The 18,125-nt window shown below is 43.6% G+C and overlaps 1 protein-coding gene across 2 annotated transcripts in view; it reads right to left on the bottom strand.

The window, feature by feature from the left end:
- Myzap (myocardial zonula adherens protein) overlaps positions 1-3,215 on the bottom strand; it is an 86,718-nt gene extending 83,503 nt beyond the window's left edge. The window contains exon 1 of one of the 2 annotated variants that reach the window (XM_046461139.2): positions 3,017-3,215. In XM_046461139.2, coding sequence (XP_046317095.1) covers positions 3,017-3,091 — 75 coding nt within the window. In that variant the 5' untranslated portion in view covers positions 3,092-3,215. The remainder of the gene's footprint in view (positions 1-3,016) is intronic. The other variant, XM_046461138.2, reaches the window with a different exon arrangement.
- Positions 3,216-18,125: the final 14,910 nt, after the last annotated feature.

Raw genomic sequence — 18,125 nt, 5'->3', positions numbered from 1 at the left:
GCCTCTGCCAAGGCAAAGGCAGGCTAGGAAACAATCCTCTCCTATGGCCTTGTTGGGGTTTGTTTTGGTTTGAATTGTATGTGCCATTGAAGAGCCATGATACCAGCAAAACCAGCCAACAGTCTCTTATTATCAACAGAACATAGTGCCACATAAAACCCTTGACAGGTCTAGCATCTCACACCACCCTAGCCAAAAAGCTTAGCCAAAAGTACTGGGGTACATAAAACAACAAGTACTTTCCACCCCAAGCCCACAACCTGGCCACGCAACTGACCTTTCATTTGAAAGGCTCACACAGCAAGATTAACTTTCATTTACAAAATTCCTTTCAAAATCATTTAGTAATGTCAATATATTAAAAAATGTTTCCCCCACTCCCCAAGGTCATCATTCTAGCTGTGGTTATTCTCCAAACAATTTATCTCCCTGCTGTTGCCATAGATAAAACTATTTTTAGAGCACAACTGGTTTGAAGGCTTTTTTTTTATTATTATTTCACAACTCCTGTTGTTTGGCATCCATAAATGCTTCTTAGGATTTTGTTTATCAGCTAACAGAAATTAGTCTTCCCACCTTCCCCCCGCCTCCCATGAGAGATGATCTTAGGAAGGAAGTGCAATTGCAGGTGGCAGTCACTGAACAAAGGATAACTGGTGACAGGCTGGTCTCCCACACTGCCCCTGGCAGCTGACTCAGAGAACTGAACTCCTGCTCAGTGTCAGCTGTCACCACGGTTGGCTGGAATGACTGGACCAACATAGCCAGGTTCCCCCACAGACACTAACTCCATAAGCTCTTTGGATGAAACAGAAGATTTATTTTAATGGCTAATATGTTCCTGCCAAAGACCATCACTTGTGTACCATTGGGTGAAATGAAAGAATGATATAGGCTTTACCAAAAATTTTCAGCTTTGGAAATACTTTTCATAATCATTTGTTTAGCCTGCAATTTTATTTTCAAGACATCCTGTTTTTGTTTTCCTAAAAAGAAATTAAAAATAAATGTTTTTGTCCCAAGGCAGGTCCAATATGCCACTGTTGTACACCATATGTCAAATATTCCATTTAGACAAATGCTACCATTCCTCCATGCAGTATCCCAATATTGTCAGCTGCCCTACAAATTCCTACTCACACAGCAAGACTAAACTCAGACATCACCTGCAGTAAGAGGCCTCCCTCAGGTGCCTCAGGAAGAACCATGCCTTTTAGCTTCACAGAACTTTGAAAATACTTCACCCCACTACACAATTAATGCTTTGATAATTTCATGATAGCAGTTTGTGACAAAGTCTGCCTCCATAGGTAGAATGGACCCCAGTGCCCAGCACTGTACCACAGTCCCCCCTACACACACACACACACAAACACAGCACCTGTGATATTTTCAAAACCAATAGCAGAGTTGGAAGTGATAAAGATATGGAGAACACTAGAACTTTTTGATATCCTCTTTCCAAAACAAGTACCAGGATGCCTAGTATAGCCCTGCATGGTCTGATTCAGATCCCTGGGACCTCCAGTCCAAAGTCTTATACAGTCTTATTCAAAAGGCAAAGCACTCTCAAAAATGTTCACAATGTACCAGATAACAAAGCACTTATAACTAAAGAGATACTCAAAAGAAAATATTGGAGAAAAATGTCATTGGGTATATGGTATACTAACTAATCACATTTATGTATCTACCTACAATATCATTTTAGCTACCCCAACCAGTCCCTATCTCTGGAGGGGAAATGGACCTCAGCTGGGCTCAGGAGTAGCTTTTCAGTGATTTCTATTCTCTCCCAATCAAAATTTTTTTCCAATTGACAAATAGTTCCAAAGAAATATGGCAAATATTCACCTTGAAGTAAGGCCAGGCCTGTGGCTGGAAACCCCTTAGGATCTAATATGACTCTTGAAGTTAATGATTGGACAACTAGAGTTCTGTCAACCTATATGAACACAAACATAAACACACACACACACACTCAAAACCCATCACTTGGCCCAACCCAATTGTAACACACACCCATCTTCTACAGCTAATGAAAGACAACTCATAAGATGATATAACCACTACCAATTGGTTGAGGTATATAAAAGTAGATAAGCATGTCTACAAAACTAGCAAACAGAGGTACCAAAGTGGCTTCTGGTTTGGACTTAAGCACTCATTCAGCTAAACTTGGGGAAACATTATTCAGCAAGTTTCAATCACAGTGAAGAGATGTCAAGTAATAAGCAATGAATATCACGATGAAAGAATAAGCCACAAACCAAACCTCTAACAGTTTGCTCTGAGATCCTGATTTTGGAAGAAATGCAGAATGTGAAAGATGCATATGCCTAGCCATTCTTCAAAGAGCATCTACAGAGGTGGGAAAGGATATAACAAAGATTGCAGAGAAACAGGCTTCTAAATAAAACCCTCCCTGAGGATGTTGACCAAGGACCACCTCTGCTGCCACTGTGTTAGTATTTAAGCTAGAAAGAAAAAAGTGGCTTGCATAAACTAACCTCCCATACAACTGGGCTCCTGGGCAGCCAGCTGCTAACCCCTGATTTGCAAAGAGGCACCCACTTTGGTTAAACCCACTCCAGAATCAGTATTATTCTGTCACACTGAACACAAGTGACACCTACTTACTTCTAATCAATGGAAGAAGGAAAAGTTTGGGTTTAAAATACCATCTTACTTGTGGGCCTCAGGGTAGAGATACTACAGAAATGTCTCCCTTGCTTTTTTAAACTGGTGCCACCAATAAGTTTGGCTTGACAGAAGAGACAGGAAGGAGAGGAAAACTCTGGGAATTCCAGAAAGTCTCCCAAGACCTCTTTTCCAGCTGGTGAGGCATCCCTTGGGCGTCAAGTGGGAAGGTCATAACCAGCGCTGGGACTGACGGGAAAGTTGAGCCCAGGGTGGGTGTCAAGGCCAAGGGCTGGCTCCCGTGCGACCTCAAACGCAGATACCTACAGAAGTGGCAGGGGAATGAGACCACGGGGCCACCTCCCCAGCTACTCACCCTCCTGCTGGGCGTCCCGGGCGCTCTGGAGCCGCCGCCAGAGAGCAGGGTGACGGTGGACGTGGAACGCAGCATCCTGCAGCGGTTGTCTGCGTAGGGCTGGGCACCCGAGCTGCTCCGGGGCAGAATAAGTGTGCTGGGCGCGCCCTTTGCGGGGGTGGCTCCGGGGCCACTTGCCGCTCCAGCTTCGGCTCGACGGGAGACGGAGGGGGCGGGGCCTGGACTGGGGGCGGGGAAGGGGCGGGGAAGGGGCCGGGCCAGGCCGCGGGGCGGGGCCCTAGCGCGCTTGCCCAACAGGTCCTGCTGCATTTTCTCCCTAGTGCTCAGACCCTGCCAAAGTTGAGCGCTGTCCTTTCCCGTGTCGCTTTATTCTGTTCCGGAGAGTAAAGAGCCCTCGATATTTGGGAGGCCTAGACTCTCTGTCTTCTGAGGAGTCGAGCTCCGCCTGCACTTTCAACCTCAGGACTCATTGCATAGGTCCCACACCCACCCCTAGCTATTTCCCCCACCCAACCCCCAGCCACACCTGGGGATCCCTGGGATTATCACCCTATCATTTATTGATTATTTATTGAGTGCCTATCCTAGCAGCCAGCACAATCGACTGACCTCGTGGAGTTTGCAATCTGGTGGGGTCCCCAGAAAGATAAAGAGATGACAGGTGTGGGTGCTAAGGTAGAAGAGGGTACACACGGAACTATGAGAGTACACAACCTGGAGCCTGGAAAAGCTTCCCAGAGGAAGTGACTAAGCTAGAAAGCAAGTAGGAGTAAGCCAGACATAGTGTCCATCACAATGGACATATTTATTCAATGATTACTGTGCAACCAGCTGACAAGTACTTTGCATTACGTCAGTTAATTCTTACAACCACCCTTTGCGTTAGGCACCACTTTTATCCTGTATCTTCATTTTGCAGATGAGGACATTGACTAACCAATGGATTGAGTAACTTAACAGGGGCCCCACTGTCTGCTGAAGGGCAAAGCTAGGGTATGAATCCTGTCAATCTGACCCTAGTGTCTTGCTTGTGCATGCTGCCCCCTAACATGAAAGGGACCAGCTCCAGGACAAAAGAAGGAGCATTTTCAAGATAGAATGGAGGAAAGGGAAAGTATATTTTAAAAACTGTAAATATCACAATGAAAGGGATAAATGGTAGAGATGCAGCTAAAAGGGATCTGAGGCCAGGTCATGATGAGCTCAGTTTGGAAAGGATAAAGATATGGAGAACACTAGAACTTTTTGATATCCTCTTTCCAAAACAAGTACCAGGATGCCTAGTATAGCCCTGCATAGTCTGATTCAGATCCCTGAGTCCTCCAGTCCAAAGTCATACAGACTTATTCAAAAGGCAAAGCACTCTCAAAATCAAAGAAGACACGATATCTCCACCCATCCTTCAAAGCCCAGGTCAAACTCTGCCTCCCACCAAGCTCTCCAGGACCCGTGCCCTTGAACACTCACACTCCTGAACCCAGCAACTCTTTGGGACCATGTTCTCTGTTAGAGTCATCTATTTGTATGTTTCCTTCCTATCCTTCTGGAGAGAGGGGACAGGCTCAACCCTCTCTGAATGCCCAGTATGGCACCAACAGGGAAGACGCTCAAAGAATGTTACTGAACAGAATTTCACATGATCCTGCAAAACTCATTTGTTTTTCAGATAAGGAAGCTGTGGCCAGTGTGTTTAAGTGATTTTCCTGAAGCCACACAGCCTGCTCTTTATTATCCTCACCATAGATGTGCCTGTGTTCTAAGTGCTTTATACTTACTTACTTTCTCATCTAGTTCTCCTAGAGACCCCATCAGATGGATATTGTTATCATTCCCATTTTCAGATGAGGAAACTAAAGCCAGACACATTAGGTCACTTGGTGCATAGCTGAGACTAGACATCTACTCCTCTAACTCCAAATCTATTGCTTTTTGACTACACTCCTTCCTTCATCCTCCCATCTACCTACCTTTTCCAAGAAAGGTTCATGAGAAGTTTCTTTCCATCCTCATTCAACACAGCCCTCTACACTTGTTAGTTTTATAAGACTGAAAGCTGGGTCTTCCTTTCAATAAATAGTGGTCAACATATGGCTGTTGAAAACCACCAGGAGTAGAGACATCTGCATGGTCATCTCAGTGGAAAGAAACTAATGATTAGTGTTGCTTTGTTGTTTTGCCCTGGGATAAATAGAAATGGGCTGTTTGTTGAATAAAGTCAAAATAACCTGCCATCAGCAATATTTATTTATATTATGGTAGCCACCCAATGACTACCCAAGATGGAGTCAACCTTTGAGAGAAAGAGTGGTCCATAGATCCATTTTTCTTCCATCTACTGATGTCTTTCATATTGTTAATATAAATAATACTTTTCATTGTAATCCATTGCAAAAGTAGCAGACTGCTTACCATCTTGGGAGCCACGTATGAACTTATTTACATCTCTGCCTGCTTGATACCTGCTTGATACCTGGAACATATTCATTGGCACATGGTAAGTGCTCAGTAAGTGTTGAATGAGTGAAGAAATTATATTACAGAGCAAAACTGCAACTGGCCTATCACTGAGCAAAACAGAAACTAAGGTCCTTGCCAACCAATCTTCTAGGATGGACCAGGGTCTCCAAGAACTTTTCCAGCTGAAGCAACCAAAGCCCTGGGATTGTCCCAGTGAGGGCAGTTTCCCAACAATGGCTGCCACCAAGGATTATGGGCAAAAGCCAATCTCTGGCTTATGCCTCAGCCACTCCCTACCAGGCCAACACTGGGTCTGGTAGGACCCAGTGGTAGTAAAGTTCACAAGGATTGCAGGAAAGAAGAGAGTAAGGAGCCCCAGGAAGTAGAAAAGGAGAGGAAAGAAACTGGTAAGAAAAGTAGGGAAAATAAATCAATGGAAAGTAGCTCTAGAATGGAGAGGAAACGATGTCAGTGGTTAAGTACCCCTGGGTTCAGTCATCCCTGGTGCAAGAAGAAGAAGAAGAAGAAGAAGAAGAAGAAGAAGAAGAAGAAGAAGTCCTCAGAGTCTATAGATTATAGAGTAGGAAAGAGGGCAGAGTGAGAGGAGCAGGGACAGGGCTCTGGTGGGGAAGGTCATTGTGGTCCCTCTCAACGTGCTCCGGTTCTCTCCAGGACCTCCCTGAGCATTGGTGGTAGAGGGTTGCCACTATTTGGGCTCCAGAGAATAGGAGATGTGACAAAACTAACTTAGCTGCTCTCCCTTACCCTCTGTTGGAATAGCTACATATGCCTGAGAGCTGCCCTAAATATCTCTGCTGATGCACAGGTATATAGAAAATTCCAGATACCTGTATAAATGTCCAGTTTTTCCTGAAATCAGTTATTGAATTATACCTCCTCTCATCTCAGTTTCTAGAATTCTATTTCATATCCTCTAGGCATCTGCTTTCTGAATTGTCTCTGTTGCTTTCTGTTAATTCTTGTGCAAACTCTGTGTCTTTAGCTGAGGAGCTTTTGATGGGACCCTCTCTCTAGCAAGTCCTAAGCAGCCAAGACTGCTATTAGATTTTTAGCAGAAACAATTAGGAATTGAATCACTTGCTGGACAGAAGCACAAAATAGGTGAGCCCAAGCCATGTCAGGCTTCCTGATATTTGCACCCTCTACACTCTCAACATCTCTGAAGCGTCCCTTTCTTCCTTTTCTATTCATCTGCAGCAACATCCCAAAGTCCTGGCACATTCTCCTGTTCTGAATGCCACAGAAACCAAACTTTCACAATGGAAAAAGGACATGTTTGCAGCCCAAGAACAAAGGTATTGAATTACAAAGCCCTTTTGAATAAGGTAGAACAAGAAACCCTACATATTCACAGGCATCTGAAAAGTAGAGAACAGGGCCTAGTGATAAGAAAAGCAGACTGAGAGGAACCCAAAACCCTAACCAAATCCCCCACATATCCACAGTGTTTGTAAGACTATCTAGACTGGGACCTGCTGCTGACCCACCTGGGAAATACAAGCTCAATGCAAATGATTCTGCTGGCTTACCAACTAACCCAATGAGCAAATGATCAACCAGTAGAATGATCAAAAATATTTTTTTTTTCATTGAACAAATATGTACCAAGCATTTACAATGAGCTGGACACTGGGGAGGCAGAGACAAGTAAGACAGCCCTGCTTTCTAGGATTTCATGATCAAATTGGGAAAAGAAACATGCACATAGGAAATAAAAATTATGGCTAACACTCATGTGGCACTTACTATGAACAATGAATTGTGGATGCATTTTGAGATTTTTGAACATAGAGCAATGAGAAAAGTACTATTATGTCCCCTAATTTGCAGATGAGGAAATTGAGCCACAGGGAGTTGAAATGACTTACCTATATTACCAATACTAGTAAGTGATGGAGCTAACCTTCAATCTAAGGCAAGATAGCTCCATCTGTGTACTTGACAATTCACCTCCTATTTTAGGACAGGAGCTAGACTTGAGACATGTCCAAAGCACAGAGGTGGACAGAGAAGAATCTGCTACTGCTGCTGCTGCTGCTGCAGAGGACAGGAAGGGCTTCCCTGGGAAAGTGACCTGGGAGCTAGTCCTAAAAAATGAGGAGGAAAAGGTAAGGGCTTTCCACATCAAAATCCTGGAGGAAATGGTGGGATCAGAGGGTCTGGGAAATGGCTAATAGCCAATTCAGCTTGAACTTCAGGGCAGGGAGAATGGCCAGAGACCAAGTAGGGTGGGGTTAGAGTGTAGAGGGCCTTGAATTCAGTTGAGCTTGGATTACAGGTGATGAGTTATGGAAATTTCATGAGCAGGGCAGTGATATTATCAGGTTTGCAATAAGAAAGGTGGCAGGGTCTGGGGCTGGGTCTCAGCAGTAGTACACTTGCCTGGCATGTGTAAGGCACTGCATTTGATTCTCAGCACCACATATAAATAAATAAATAAAATAATGGTCTATCAAATATATATATGGAAGATGAAAGGCTGCAGAGAAACCTATGAAAGGAAGGTAGAGGCTGTCAGATGAGCACTTGTTTGCTTTTTGGATTTTGTATTTGTTTGGTTTTTGGCACCAGGGATTTAACCCAGGTGCCCTTTACCACTGAGCCATATCCCCAGCCCTTTCCATTTTTTATTTCGAGACAGGACCCCACTAAATTGCTAAGGGTGGCCTTGTACTTACAAGCCTGTCTCAGCCTCCCAGGTCACTGGGATTATAGGCATGTGCCACCATGCCTGACTGTGGGTTGAGCACTTTGGAATGTACTGAAATTGTGTTATTATGATATAAAGACGATCTCAACAGGGAGATTCAGTGGCAGTGGAAAGAAAAGTAGGGGGGTGGGTTCCAAAGTTTAACAATCAAGAGAACTTAGTGACCAAATAAAAAACTAGACAATTTTTGTGAATTGTAAGACCAAGGGAAGAAGAATCACTCATGCAAATGAATGAAGTTTAGGATGAGTGGTTACTTTCTCAGTTTGGTGGCATTTCTGTTCATTAAACACAAAGGTACAAACCTCACGTCCTACAAGGTGTCAGTCTGACTTTCTAAATAGCTGCTACCATGGGCTTATAGTAGAAAGCCTTTAGATGCAGAGGCAGGAACTTATGTGTTTATTTTCTCAGAAAGACATCCTGCTGTCTTTTAGAGGAATTAGGCTCCTCCTAGTATCAATAATAATAGAAGGAGTCAGACAGTTGAGAAATGTTGAAGGAATTAGGACCTTTCTGGTCAGTGTGGTACAAAAAGCAGCTCCCTCTATAGCTTATGTGTGTCATGGGGTAATTTAGATTTTCCCTGAAAGCTACTGAATTGGTGACTGGTTAGAAAATTCCCCTTGGATGAATTAAAATGTGAGTCATACCTGTATTTTAATCTATATGAAAAATGAAAGAGCTAATCTATGAAGAGGAAATTTTTATTTTGCATTTCTGCTTTAAAAATAGAAATCCCTGAGATGTTTATGCATATATAGTCATTCATGCAGAACACCTGCTAAATCCATGTGAGTTATGACCATCATCTCAAGTTAGCTTCTCCCAGAAGCAGACTCTATATAGGTGATCATTAAGGAGCTGCTTCCAGGAGAAAACAAAAACGAAATGTGGGATGCGGGAAGGGGGAAAGCCAGCAAGGGAGCAAGCTCCGTTGAAGTTCCAGATTCAGCCTGATCCCAAGGGCAGCTCTGGAGTGTAAATGGCACCTCAGAGCTGGTCCTGCCTCAAGACAAAGCCTGAGGTGCTTGTAAACTATGTTTGTCAGTCCTTGTCTCAGGTTTCCTGAGGATGGGGGTGAAGGATAAGGGAGGTTTATGATCTCCCAGGTGCTTGCAGCACTTGAGAGGAAGGAAACTTCAAGTCCTCTATAAGCGACAGGGTAAAGACAATTAAAATTAAGAACACAAAAACAACCTGAACAGACACTTCTCAGAGGAGGACATACAATCAATCAACAAGTACATGAAAAAATGCTCACCATCTCTAGCAGTCAGAAATGCAAATCAAAACCACCCTAAGATACCATCTCACTCCAGTAAGATTGGCAGCCATTATGAAGTCAAACAACAACAAGTGCTGGCGAGGATGTGGGGAAAAGTGTACACTTGTACATTGCTGGTGGGACTGCAAATTGGTGCAGCCAATTTGGAAAGCAGTATGGAGATTTCTTGGAAAGCTGGGAATGGAACCACCATTTGACCCAGCTATTCCCCTTCTCAGTCTATTCCCTAAAGACCTAAAAAGAGCATGCTACAGGGACACTGCTACATCGATGTTCATAGCAGCACAATTCACAATAGCAAGACTGTGGAACCAACCTAGATGCCCTTCAATAGACAAATGGATTAAAAAAAATGTGGCATTTATACACAATGGAGTATTACTCTGCATTAAAAAATGACAAAATCATAGAATTTGCAGGGAAATGGATGGCATTAGAGCAGATTATGCTAAGTGAAGCTAGCCAATCCCTAAAAAACAAATGCCAAATGTCTTCTTTGATATAAGGAGAGTAACTAAGAACAGAGTAGGGACGAAGAGCATGAGAAGAAGATTAACATTAAACAGGGATGAGAGGTGGGAGGGAAAGGGAGAGAGAAGGGAAATTGCATGGAAATGGAAGGAGACCCTCAGGGTTATACAAAATTTCATACAAGAGGAAGTGAGGGGAAAGGGAAAAATAATACAAGGGGGAGAAATGAATGACAGTAGAGGGGGTAGAGAGAGAAGAGGGGAGGGGAGGGGAGGGGAGGGGGGATAGTAGAGGATAGGAAAGGCAGCAGAATACAACAGACACTAGTATGGCAATATGTAAATCAATGGATGTGTAACTGATGTGATTCTGCAATTTGTATACGGGGTAAAAATGGGAGTTCATAACCCACTTGAATCAAAGTGTGAAATATGATATATCAAGAACTATGTAATGTTTTGAACAACCAACAATAAAAAATTTAAAAAAAAGAACACAAAAACAGGAACAGATATACAGAACAGGTCAAAGGAAGTCTGGGTGGGCACTAAGTGTGTCTATCACATCTATATACTATATCTACATACAAATCTGGAAGTAAATATTGATATCAAAGGGTATAGCCTATCTCACTGCTCAGTAAAACCTCTGGAAAAACAATGACCATAAATCACTGTGTGGCCCACAAGTCGGGAACAAAGTAGTATAGATATAGGCAGTCTAAAATAATCAGAGGAAAAAGTGTTTAATCTACTAATAGAGGAGGCAGTACCTAGAAAATCAAGAAGCTGGAGAAAGGAACGGAATCTGATTAGATAAAACCTGGAAAGGATAATTTATGGTCCTAAGCTGGGTCCAAAGTCAACAAGAGCATGTACAGGGCTTTGAAAACCCAGTTCAGCAGTATCATGCACTAAGATACTTGTAAAACTGAGTTTGGTCAACAGTTCCAGAGCAGACCACTTTTCTGTATCCAGAATATCTCATCTTATTTCAAGTGGGATTTTCAGAGAAAGGAAGGTTTGGAATCAGAAAAGCAAGCATCTTTACTGTGTGGTTCTGGTCCAGGCATGACTGGAATGTGCCTTCAGGTCTGGGTACCCTAGTTAAAAGGAACCTGAAACACCTGGTAAACAATAGTAGTACCTATTGTGAGGCTTGGATGAAATTATAAAATATAAACTACATGATTATGATATGTACAACATAGCCTTCAACAACTGTGAGGTCCTTTCTAAAGAAAACCATGAATTGCTAACTCAGGTTTTGGGTAACACACAGTGTGGACGAGCACAGTATGGTTCTTTAGATTTGGAGTACTTTCTTCCAAGCAAAAATATTGAGTGGTCCATACCAGTGCTAATGTAAGACATTTGGAAAAGAACAAAAGCATTTCTTTTCCTCTATTTGATTTGCTCTATTAAGAGAGATTAACATGGAGAATTTATCTGCTCTCAGCATGTAAGAAAGAGAATCATACAACTTCAAAACCAAGGAGCATTTATCTTTTTTAATCCTAAGACTACCAATAATACACCTTAGCATTATTTTTTCTACATTTATGCCTAATGAACTTGTGCCAACAGACTTCCATTATAGATGCTGAGGCAGATGTAAAGTTTACTAAAAACATGGAAGATGAAGAGTCTTTCTCTAAGTTCAATTTACCCATCTAGCCCCACTCCTGGGGTAATCTTTCTGCTTTCTGGCATGCCAGTGGTCACTCTAGGGAGGAGCTCTGCCTATGGTTGTGAAGGCTATTCACAACACAAGGCTTTGCATCCTCAGAGCTAATGTCCTCCTGACAAGCTGTGCCCCCAGTGTGGGGCTATGCCCACTAAAGAAAAAGATGTCATTTCTAATCCAAAGTGGGGGTCCTGTCCTGAATGTGGGGTGCTCCATTATTTTTGTGTAAGATCCCTCCCCGCAAAACCCTGTTCCTGACATAGCTCTCCTCATTTCAGGTTCGTGGGGACCTCTTTCTTCTGGCCAAAATCCTTGGAGTCGTCCTTACTTCCTCCCCTTACTCTCCTAACCTTCATTTTATCTCTCTGGCTTTCCCTTCAAAATGTGTCCAGAATCTAAGTTCTTCTCCTTACCGGAGCATAATCCATCATAGCCTCTCCTTTGGTTCCTTCAAGCCACCTCCTAACTTGTCTGTTTGTTTCCATCCTTGCCTCCAATAGTCTAACTGATGGCCACAATGTTCCTTTCAAACCCACACTACTCCTCTGTTTGAAACCTTGCAATGGCTTCACAACTCTTCAGAGTAAAAGGCCAAGCTTTGTGCATTTGGTTTGTGCCCATGTTCCCTAACAAAGATCCAAGGTCAATGAGGCAAGGGTTTAGTCAGTTTTGTTCATTACTCTAAAACCAGCACCCCAACAGTGCCTGGCACAGAATCAACATCCAGCAAATCATTCCTGAATGAATTATTGGGCTTTTGTCATGTCCCTGGGGTTACAGCTTGTTCAAATCAGTCCTTCAGGATCCCAGCACCTGGAGAGGGGGCAGTGTGGGCTCCATTACTCAACTGACCTAGAAAAATACATATAAATATCTCTGTCCAAACATCTCTCTGATCTGGCTATTTCTGCCTTGCCCATCAACAGCAGGACATCTCATCCCCTCCTCTTCAAGAACAAATGTGATCAGTAAGTCAGAACTTTAAAAGACCCAAGGACCTGCTGATTTGGACCTCCATGAAAGGCACTGGAGAAAAGGAACAGAAAGGCTTGGGAAAGGAGGAATAAGGGAAAGCATCATAGCAGAAGAGACAAGGGACAAAGAATCACCCCATCCATTGTGCATCACCCTCCTCAACTGTGGGTGGGCCCTTGATGTCAGAAGCTACCCATTCATCAGAGCAGACATCTATGTGGCCCAGAGATGCACATAGCCATCAGTTGCAGGTGCCAATCATCCAAATCCTGCTTAACTGCAACCATGTGGCAGAAGTGGGAAAAGGAGATGGGAGGCTGCATGCTTCTGCAGCTGGGACGTGCATGCTTGGGGCTTTCACACCATTGATTCAAGTGCCCTGGATCCATCAGCACCCTCTCAGGTAGGATCATTCACCATGATCTATCTTGATGTGACTCCCACGCACCTGTCAGACTAAGAAGATATCCTGGTGCTCTGGTTACTGGGCACAGATAGGATGAGGCTAAGGTTGGTTCAGAGAAGTAGGAAGGGAGCTCTTGGATCTGTCTCTGCTGCTGAGGCTGATGAGGACATTGAACTCAACTGGAATATGAGAGGAAGGCAGTGAAGTATCTCCTGGTCACAGCCCCAGACCATCAACCAGGAATGAAGAGTTTGAGGTTAAAGAGCTCCAAGTGTAATAGAGAGACTGAGCCCAGCAACAGAGAGTCCTGGAAGAGAGGTCAAGAAAGCACGGGGTGGGCTGCCAGGGGATTTCAGGCATGAGGCAGGATTCCAGATAGAGGGGTCAACATGCCCCAGTTTGCCTGGACTTTCTCAGTTTTAGCACTGAGTCGGAAAACCCCATCCATCCCAGCCAGACTTGAACGGTTAGTCCCTCCAGATCAGAGGAAAGAACAAGGCCAGACCTTGGTGTGAAAAAAGAATACTGGACACTCACAGAAGAGTGACCCAAAAAGAAAGCCCAGTTGTAAAAAACTAGGACAGATAAGAGAAACTGGCTTTAGAAAGAGGTGAGGTTAAGTCCCTTGGAAGAAGTTCAATGTATTCTATCCAAAAAAAAAAAAGTTTCATGGTATGATATTGGCATTAAAACAGATAGGTAGACCAATGGTACAAAATAGAAGACACAGAGACAAACCCACATAAATACAAGTATCTCATACTAAACAAAGATGCCAAAAACATGCATTGGAGAAAAGATAACCTCTTCAACAAATGGTGCTAGGAAAATTGGAAATCCAAACATAGCAAAATGAAATTGAACCTCTATCTCTCACTATGCAAGAAATTCAATTCAAAGTGAATCAAAGACTTAGGCACTAGAACAGAGAACCTGCACCTAATAGAAGAAAAAGTAGGCCCAAATCTCCACCATGTCAGCCTAGGAAATGACTTCCTTAACAAGACTCCTAAAGCTCAAGAAGTAAAATAAAGAATCAATAAATGGGATGGATTCAAACTAAAAATCTTCTCAGCAAAGAAAACAATCAATAATGTGAAGAGAGGACCTACAGACAGAGCAAAAATCTTTACCACATCCATTTCAGAGCATAAATCTCCAGGATATATAAAGAACTCAAAAATTTAACACCAAAACCCCAAATAACCCAATCAATAAATAGGCTAAGGTACTGAACAGACACTTTACAGAAGAGAAATACAATCAATCAACAAATATATGAAAAAAAAAAAGGTTCAACATTTCCAGCAATTAGAAAAGGCAAATCAAAACTACACTGAGATTCCACCTCACTTCAGTCAGAATGGCAATCATCAAGAAAACAAGCAACAATAAATGTTGGTGAAGATGTGGGGAAAAAGGAACACTCAAACATTGCTGGTAAGGTTGCAAATTGGTGAAACCACTATGGAAAGCAGTATGGAGATTCCTCAGAAAACTGGGAATGGAACCAACATTTGACCCAGCTATCCCACTCCTCAGTTTATACCCAAAGGACTTAAAATCCGCATACCACAGTGACACAGTCCCATGAATGTTTATAGCAGCTCAATTCACAATAATTAAACTATGGAACCAACCTATGTGCCCTTCAACAGATGGGTGGACAAAGAAAATGTGGTATCTATACACAATAGAATATTACTTAGCTTATAAGAAGAATGAAGTTATGGGATTTGCTGGTAAATGGATGGAACTGGAGAATATCTTGCTAAGTGAAATAAGCCAATCCCCTAAAACCAAAGGCTGAATGTTTTCTCTGATATGCAGATGCTAATTCACAGTAAGGGGGATGGGCTAGGGAAGAATAGCATTACTCTGGATTAGACAGAGGGGAATGAAGGGAAGGGAGGGGGCATGGGAGTAAGAAGGATAATAGAATGAATCGGACATTATGATCCTATGTGCATATATGACTGCCTGAGTGGTATAATTCTACATCATGTACAACCAGAAAGATGAGAAGTTATATTGCATTTATATATGATGTGTCAAATGCATTCTACTATCATGTATGACTAATTAGAACAAATTTTAAAAGTTTCCATAGTTAAATAAAATTGGGAGAAGCAAGGCTAAACAAAGCTAGTGGGGGTTAAGATAAGACCTATTGTCCTGGAACACTTGGAGCATCTTCCAAAGAGGAATAGCTACATTCCGACTTAATTGACCACAGCACCCTCATCACAAACCATTGGATGCTTGCTAGAGGAGAACTTTAGAAAAAGTAGCAAAACAGCTCAGCTGGAGGAACGCTGCTCCAAGGCAACTTTTCAGGAATGTGCCCGCTATATTTGGTTTGGTTTCCCCTTAACCCCCCGGAAAACACATGTTGGAATTTAACTTCCATTGTGAGCTACTAAGAGGGTAGAAACTTAATCTGACTATAGTATTTAGAGGTGGGGTCTTAGAGAGTTTATTAGGATTAGATAATGTCATGGGGCGGAGGATCATGATTGGATCCTGACAGCTTTATAAGGACAGGGAGTGATACCAGCACACACATGCGCACTCCCCTGTCTCTCCCAGAGTGAGGCGATGCTCCACCTTGGGACTCTGCTAACTCTGCTAGCAAGAAGACCATCACCAGATGTGTCCCCTTGACCCAGGACCTCCAAACATGGGTCAAATTAACCTCTTTCCTTTAAAAGTTAGTCTGTGGTATTGTGTTATTAGCAAAAAAAAAAATCACACGGAGTTTGATTATGTGAATTAATAATTGCCAAGCCCAGAGAGCCAGGTCCAGAGACACAGCCTCTGCTTTAGAAAAGACAGCCGAAATTGAGCACTGCCGCCTCCAACAAACTGATGACTCACCAACTTTTCAGAGGTTAAAGTACCAAGGCTACGGACCATCATTTGTCATGATGATGCCCCAGCTGAACGCGGGCTTACCTGGGAACCGTCTCTGAGAAAGGAGGGGGCCTGCTTAACCCAGGGAGTGGGGGGAAGAACAGCGACTGCCCCACTAATGCTGGGGGCAGGAGTTGGGCGAGCTCGCCCCTGAGTGTGATTTCTGTGGTGTCCGCACTATCTTGATCTTCGCTGGGGAAAAGCATCTGAGGTAGATCTGGTGGTGAGCACAGGAAGTACAGAGGGTTCTGGGGCAAAACAGAGCCTTGACTGCATGGCATCAACCAAGCAGGTTCCCTGGGCACAGCCCTGGTGGAGAATTTAAAGTCTTCTGCAAGAGTTTATCTGCAGTCTTACAGATAAGCCACTGTGGGAAAAAAAGGAGTAAGATCGTGAAGGGCTTAGGCTTAGGATTCTGGTAGGCATGGTGTATAGACACACCCAGGAGGGGTGCAGAGACCCTGAGTAGAGGCCTGGAGACTGGGTTCTGTGAGGACTCTGGCTCTCTGTGTCTTCCTAGGCCATGACACCTCTGTGGGGCTTCATACTTCCATGTGGTGACTGAGGGCCTTGGGACTGAGTGCTGAGATGGTTTAGCCTTGACATTCCAAAAGCATTCATAAACAAAATGATTCCCAAACATTTCTTTGTTGTCATTTACTCAAGCTGTTGACTGTCATTTCCTCTAAATCTTAAGCCACTTATTATAAAGATGGGGCAGGCCTCTGTGCTGCTGGTCAGAGTTGCAGGGTGAGTTCTTGAAAAAAAACTATATATGGGTCCTTTATTGTGTATTCAGATCAAAAGTCAGGAGAAGCCACCTGGCCATGACCTGCATTCTCCACCCTGGCAAACTTGGACTGTGTTTACTTTCTGGACACGCTATGTACCTCCATGCCTGTCTTGGCTTGGATTCCCTGAGGTGTAGACTCTGAGGTGGGGACTTGTGTGCATGGGGAAATGGGGAGGAGAGCTTAGAAGACACTGCTGTCTTGCTATGAGAAAGCTAACTCAATGGAGGGAAGAGCTGAGCTGTGACAGACAGGGGCCTTGGCCTATGCCACAGGTACACTTGAGCTGAATGGCCCTTCAGAGTTGGGGCCACTTGAGGCAAGGTTTTTGAGCCTTCTTACCCACCACCAATCCCTGAATTTGTGTTTGCCCTGGGGAGGGGACCTAATATTGGATAAGGCAGCTCCCTCCAGTCAAGGGCAATTCTTGGGACCCACAGGCATCCACCTCTTCCTGTAGCCAAAAGAGTGAGAGGAATGTGGCAGCACAGGGCTTTTGCTCACACTCCTCCATTCACTACGAGGACACTTTTGCTGAGAAGCTTCCCCTTCCTCCCCTCATAATGCATTGTGTAACCAGGAACTCCTTGAGGGTGGGATTGCCTTACCCATCTCTGTTGCAGACACATGGTGCTGGACAAGTAGCCAGAATGAAATTGAATGTGCTGGATCCCACAGCTACCTAGAATGAGAAGTATTCAATTTTCTTCCCAGAGCCTCAATTTCTCATTCTATAAAGTGGGTAAATGGTCATTAACACTGCTTTTTAGTGTTGTTAGGATTAAAAATAGTACTTAACCTGGCCCAGGATAAGTACTTAAGAAGAGCAGAGAGCCTGTTTCCCATAGACTTAACTCATTGGCCTATTAGTGAGGATCTGATTATTCAGCAGCAGGGAGGAGAAAAGGAATCAAGGAGAAAGAAGCTGTGGGTAGCTGAGACCTTGAATGGACATACTAGGGGAACTGTGGGCTCTCAGGGGTGGAGGGACATTGGGGATAAAGGAGGCCAGAGGCTGGGGTGTGGTATCTAATGTGGGTGGCTGGGAGGGTCCTGAACTAGAGGGAGGGAAATTAAAGACCCAGGATCAAGCCTGGTTCCTGAGCCTGTGTCCTGTTTTAGAAAGTCTTAGCCCTTCATCAGTGCCTTATCTTCATAGAGATCTCTGAGCACACTATCTCCTATCTCCACTGTGTTTATCATCTCCCCCAACAACACTCTCAATGAATAAGCAGACAGACATATCATAAATGCCAGGCGTTTCCTCCCTCTAGTTTGGATTTCAGGACAATGCATTTATCACTGTTTCATCATATGGGCCACCACATACACTGCTGAAAGGAAACAGCCTACATTAGCAGGGGCTGGAGAGCTGGGCTCGCCTGCATCCT

Source organism: Marmota monax, unplaced genomic scaffold, assembly GCF_021218885.2.
Source record: "Marmota monax isolate L192 unplaced genomic scaffold, Marmota_monax_Labrador192_F-V1.1 WCK01_AAM20220418_F8-fsc00001, whole genome shotgun sequence".
Lineage (NCBI taxonomy): Eukaryota > Metazoa > Chordata > Mammalia > Rodentia > Sciuridae > Marmota > Marmota monax.
Note: the sequence above shows the minus strand (reverse complement) of the source record. Positions and strands in the feature narration are given on the sequence as shown.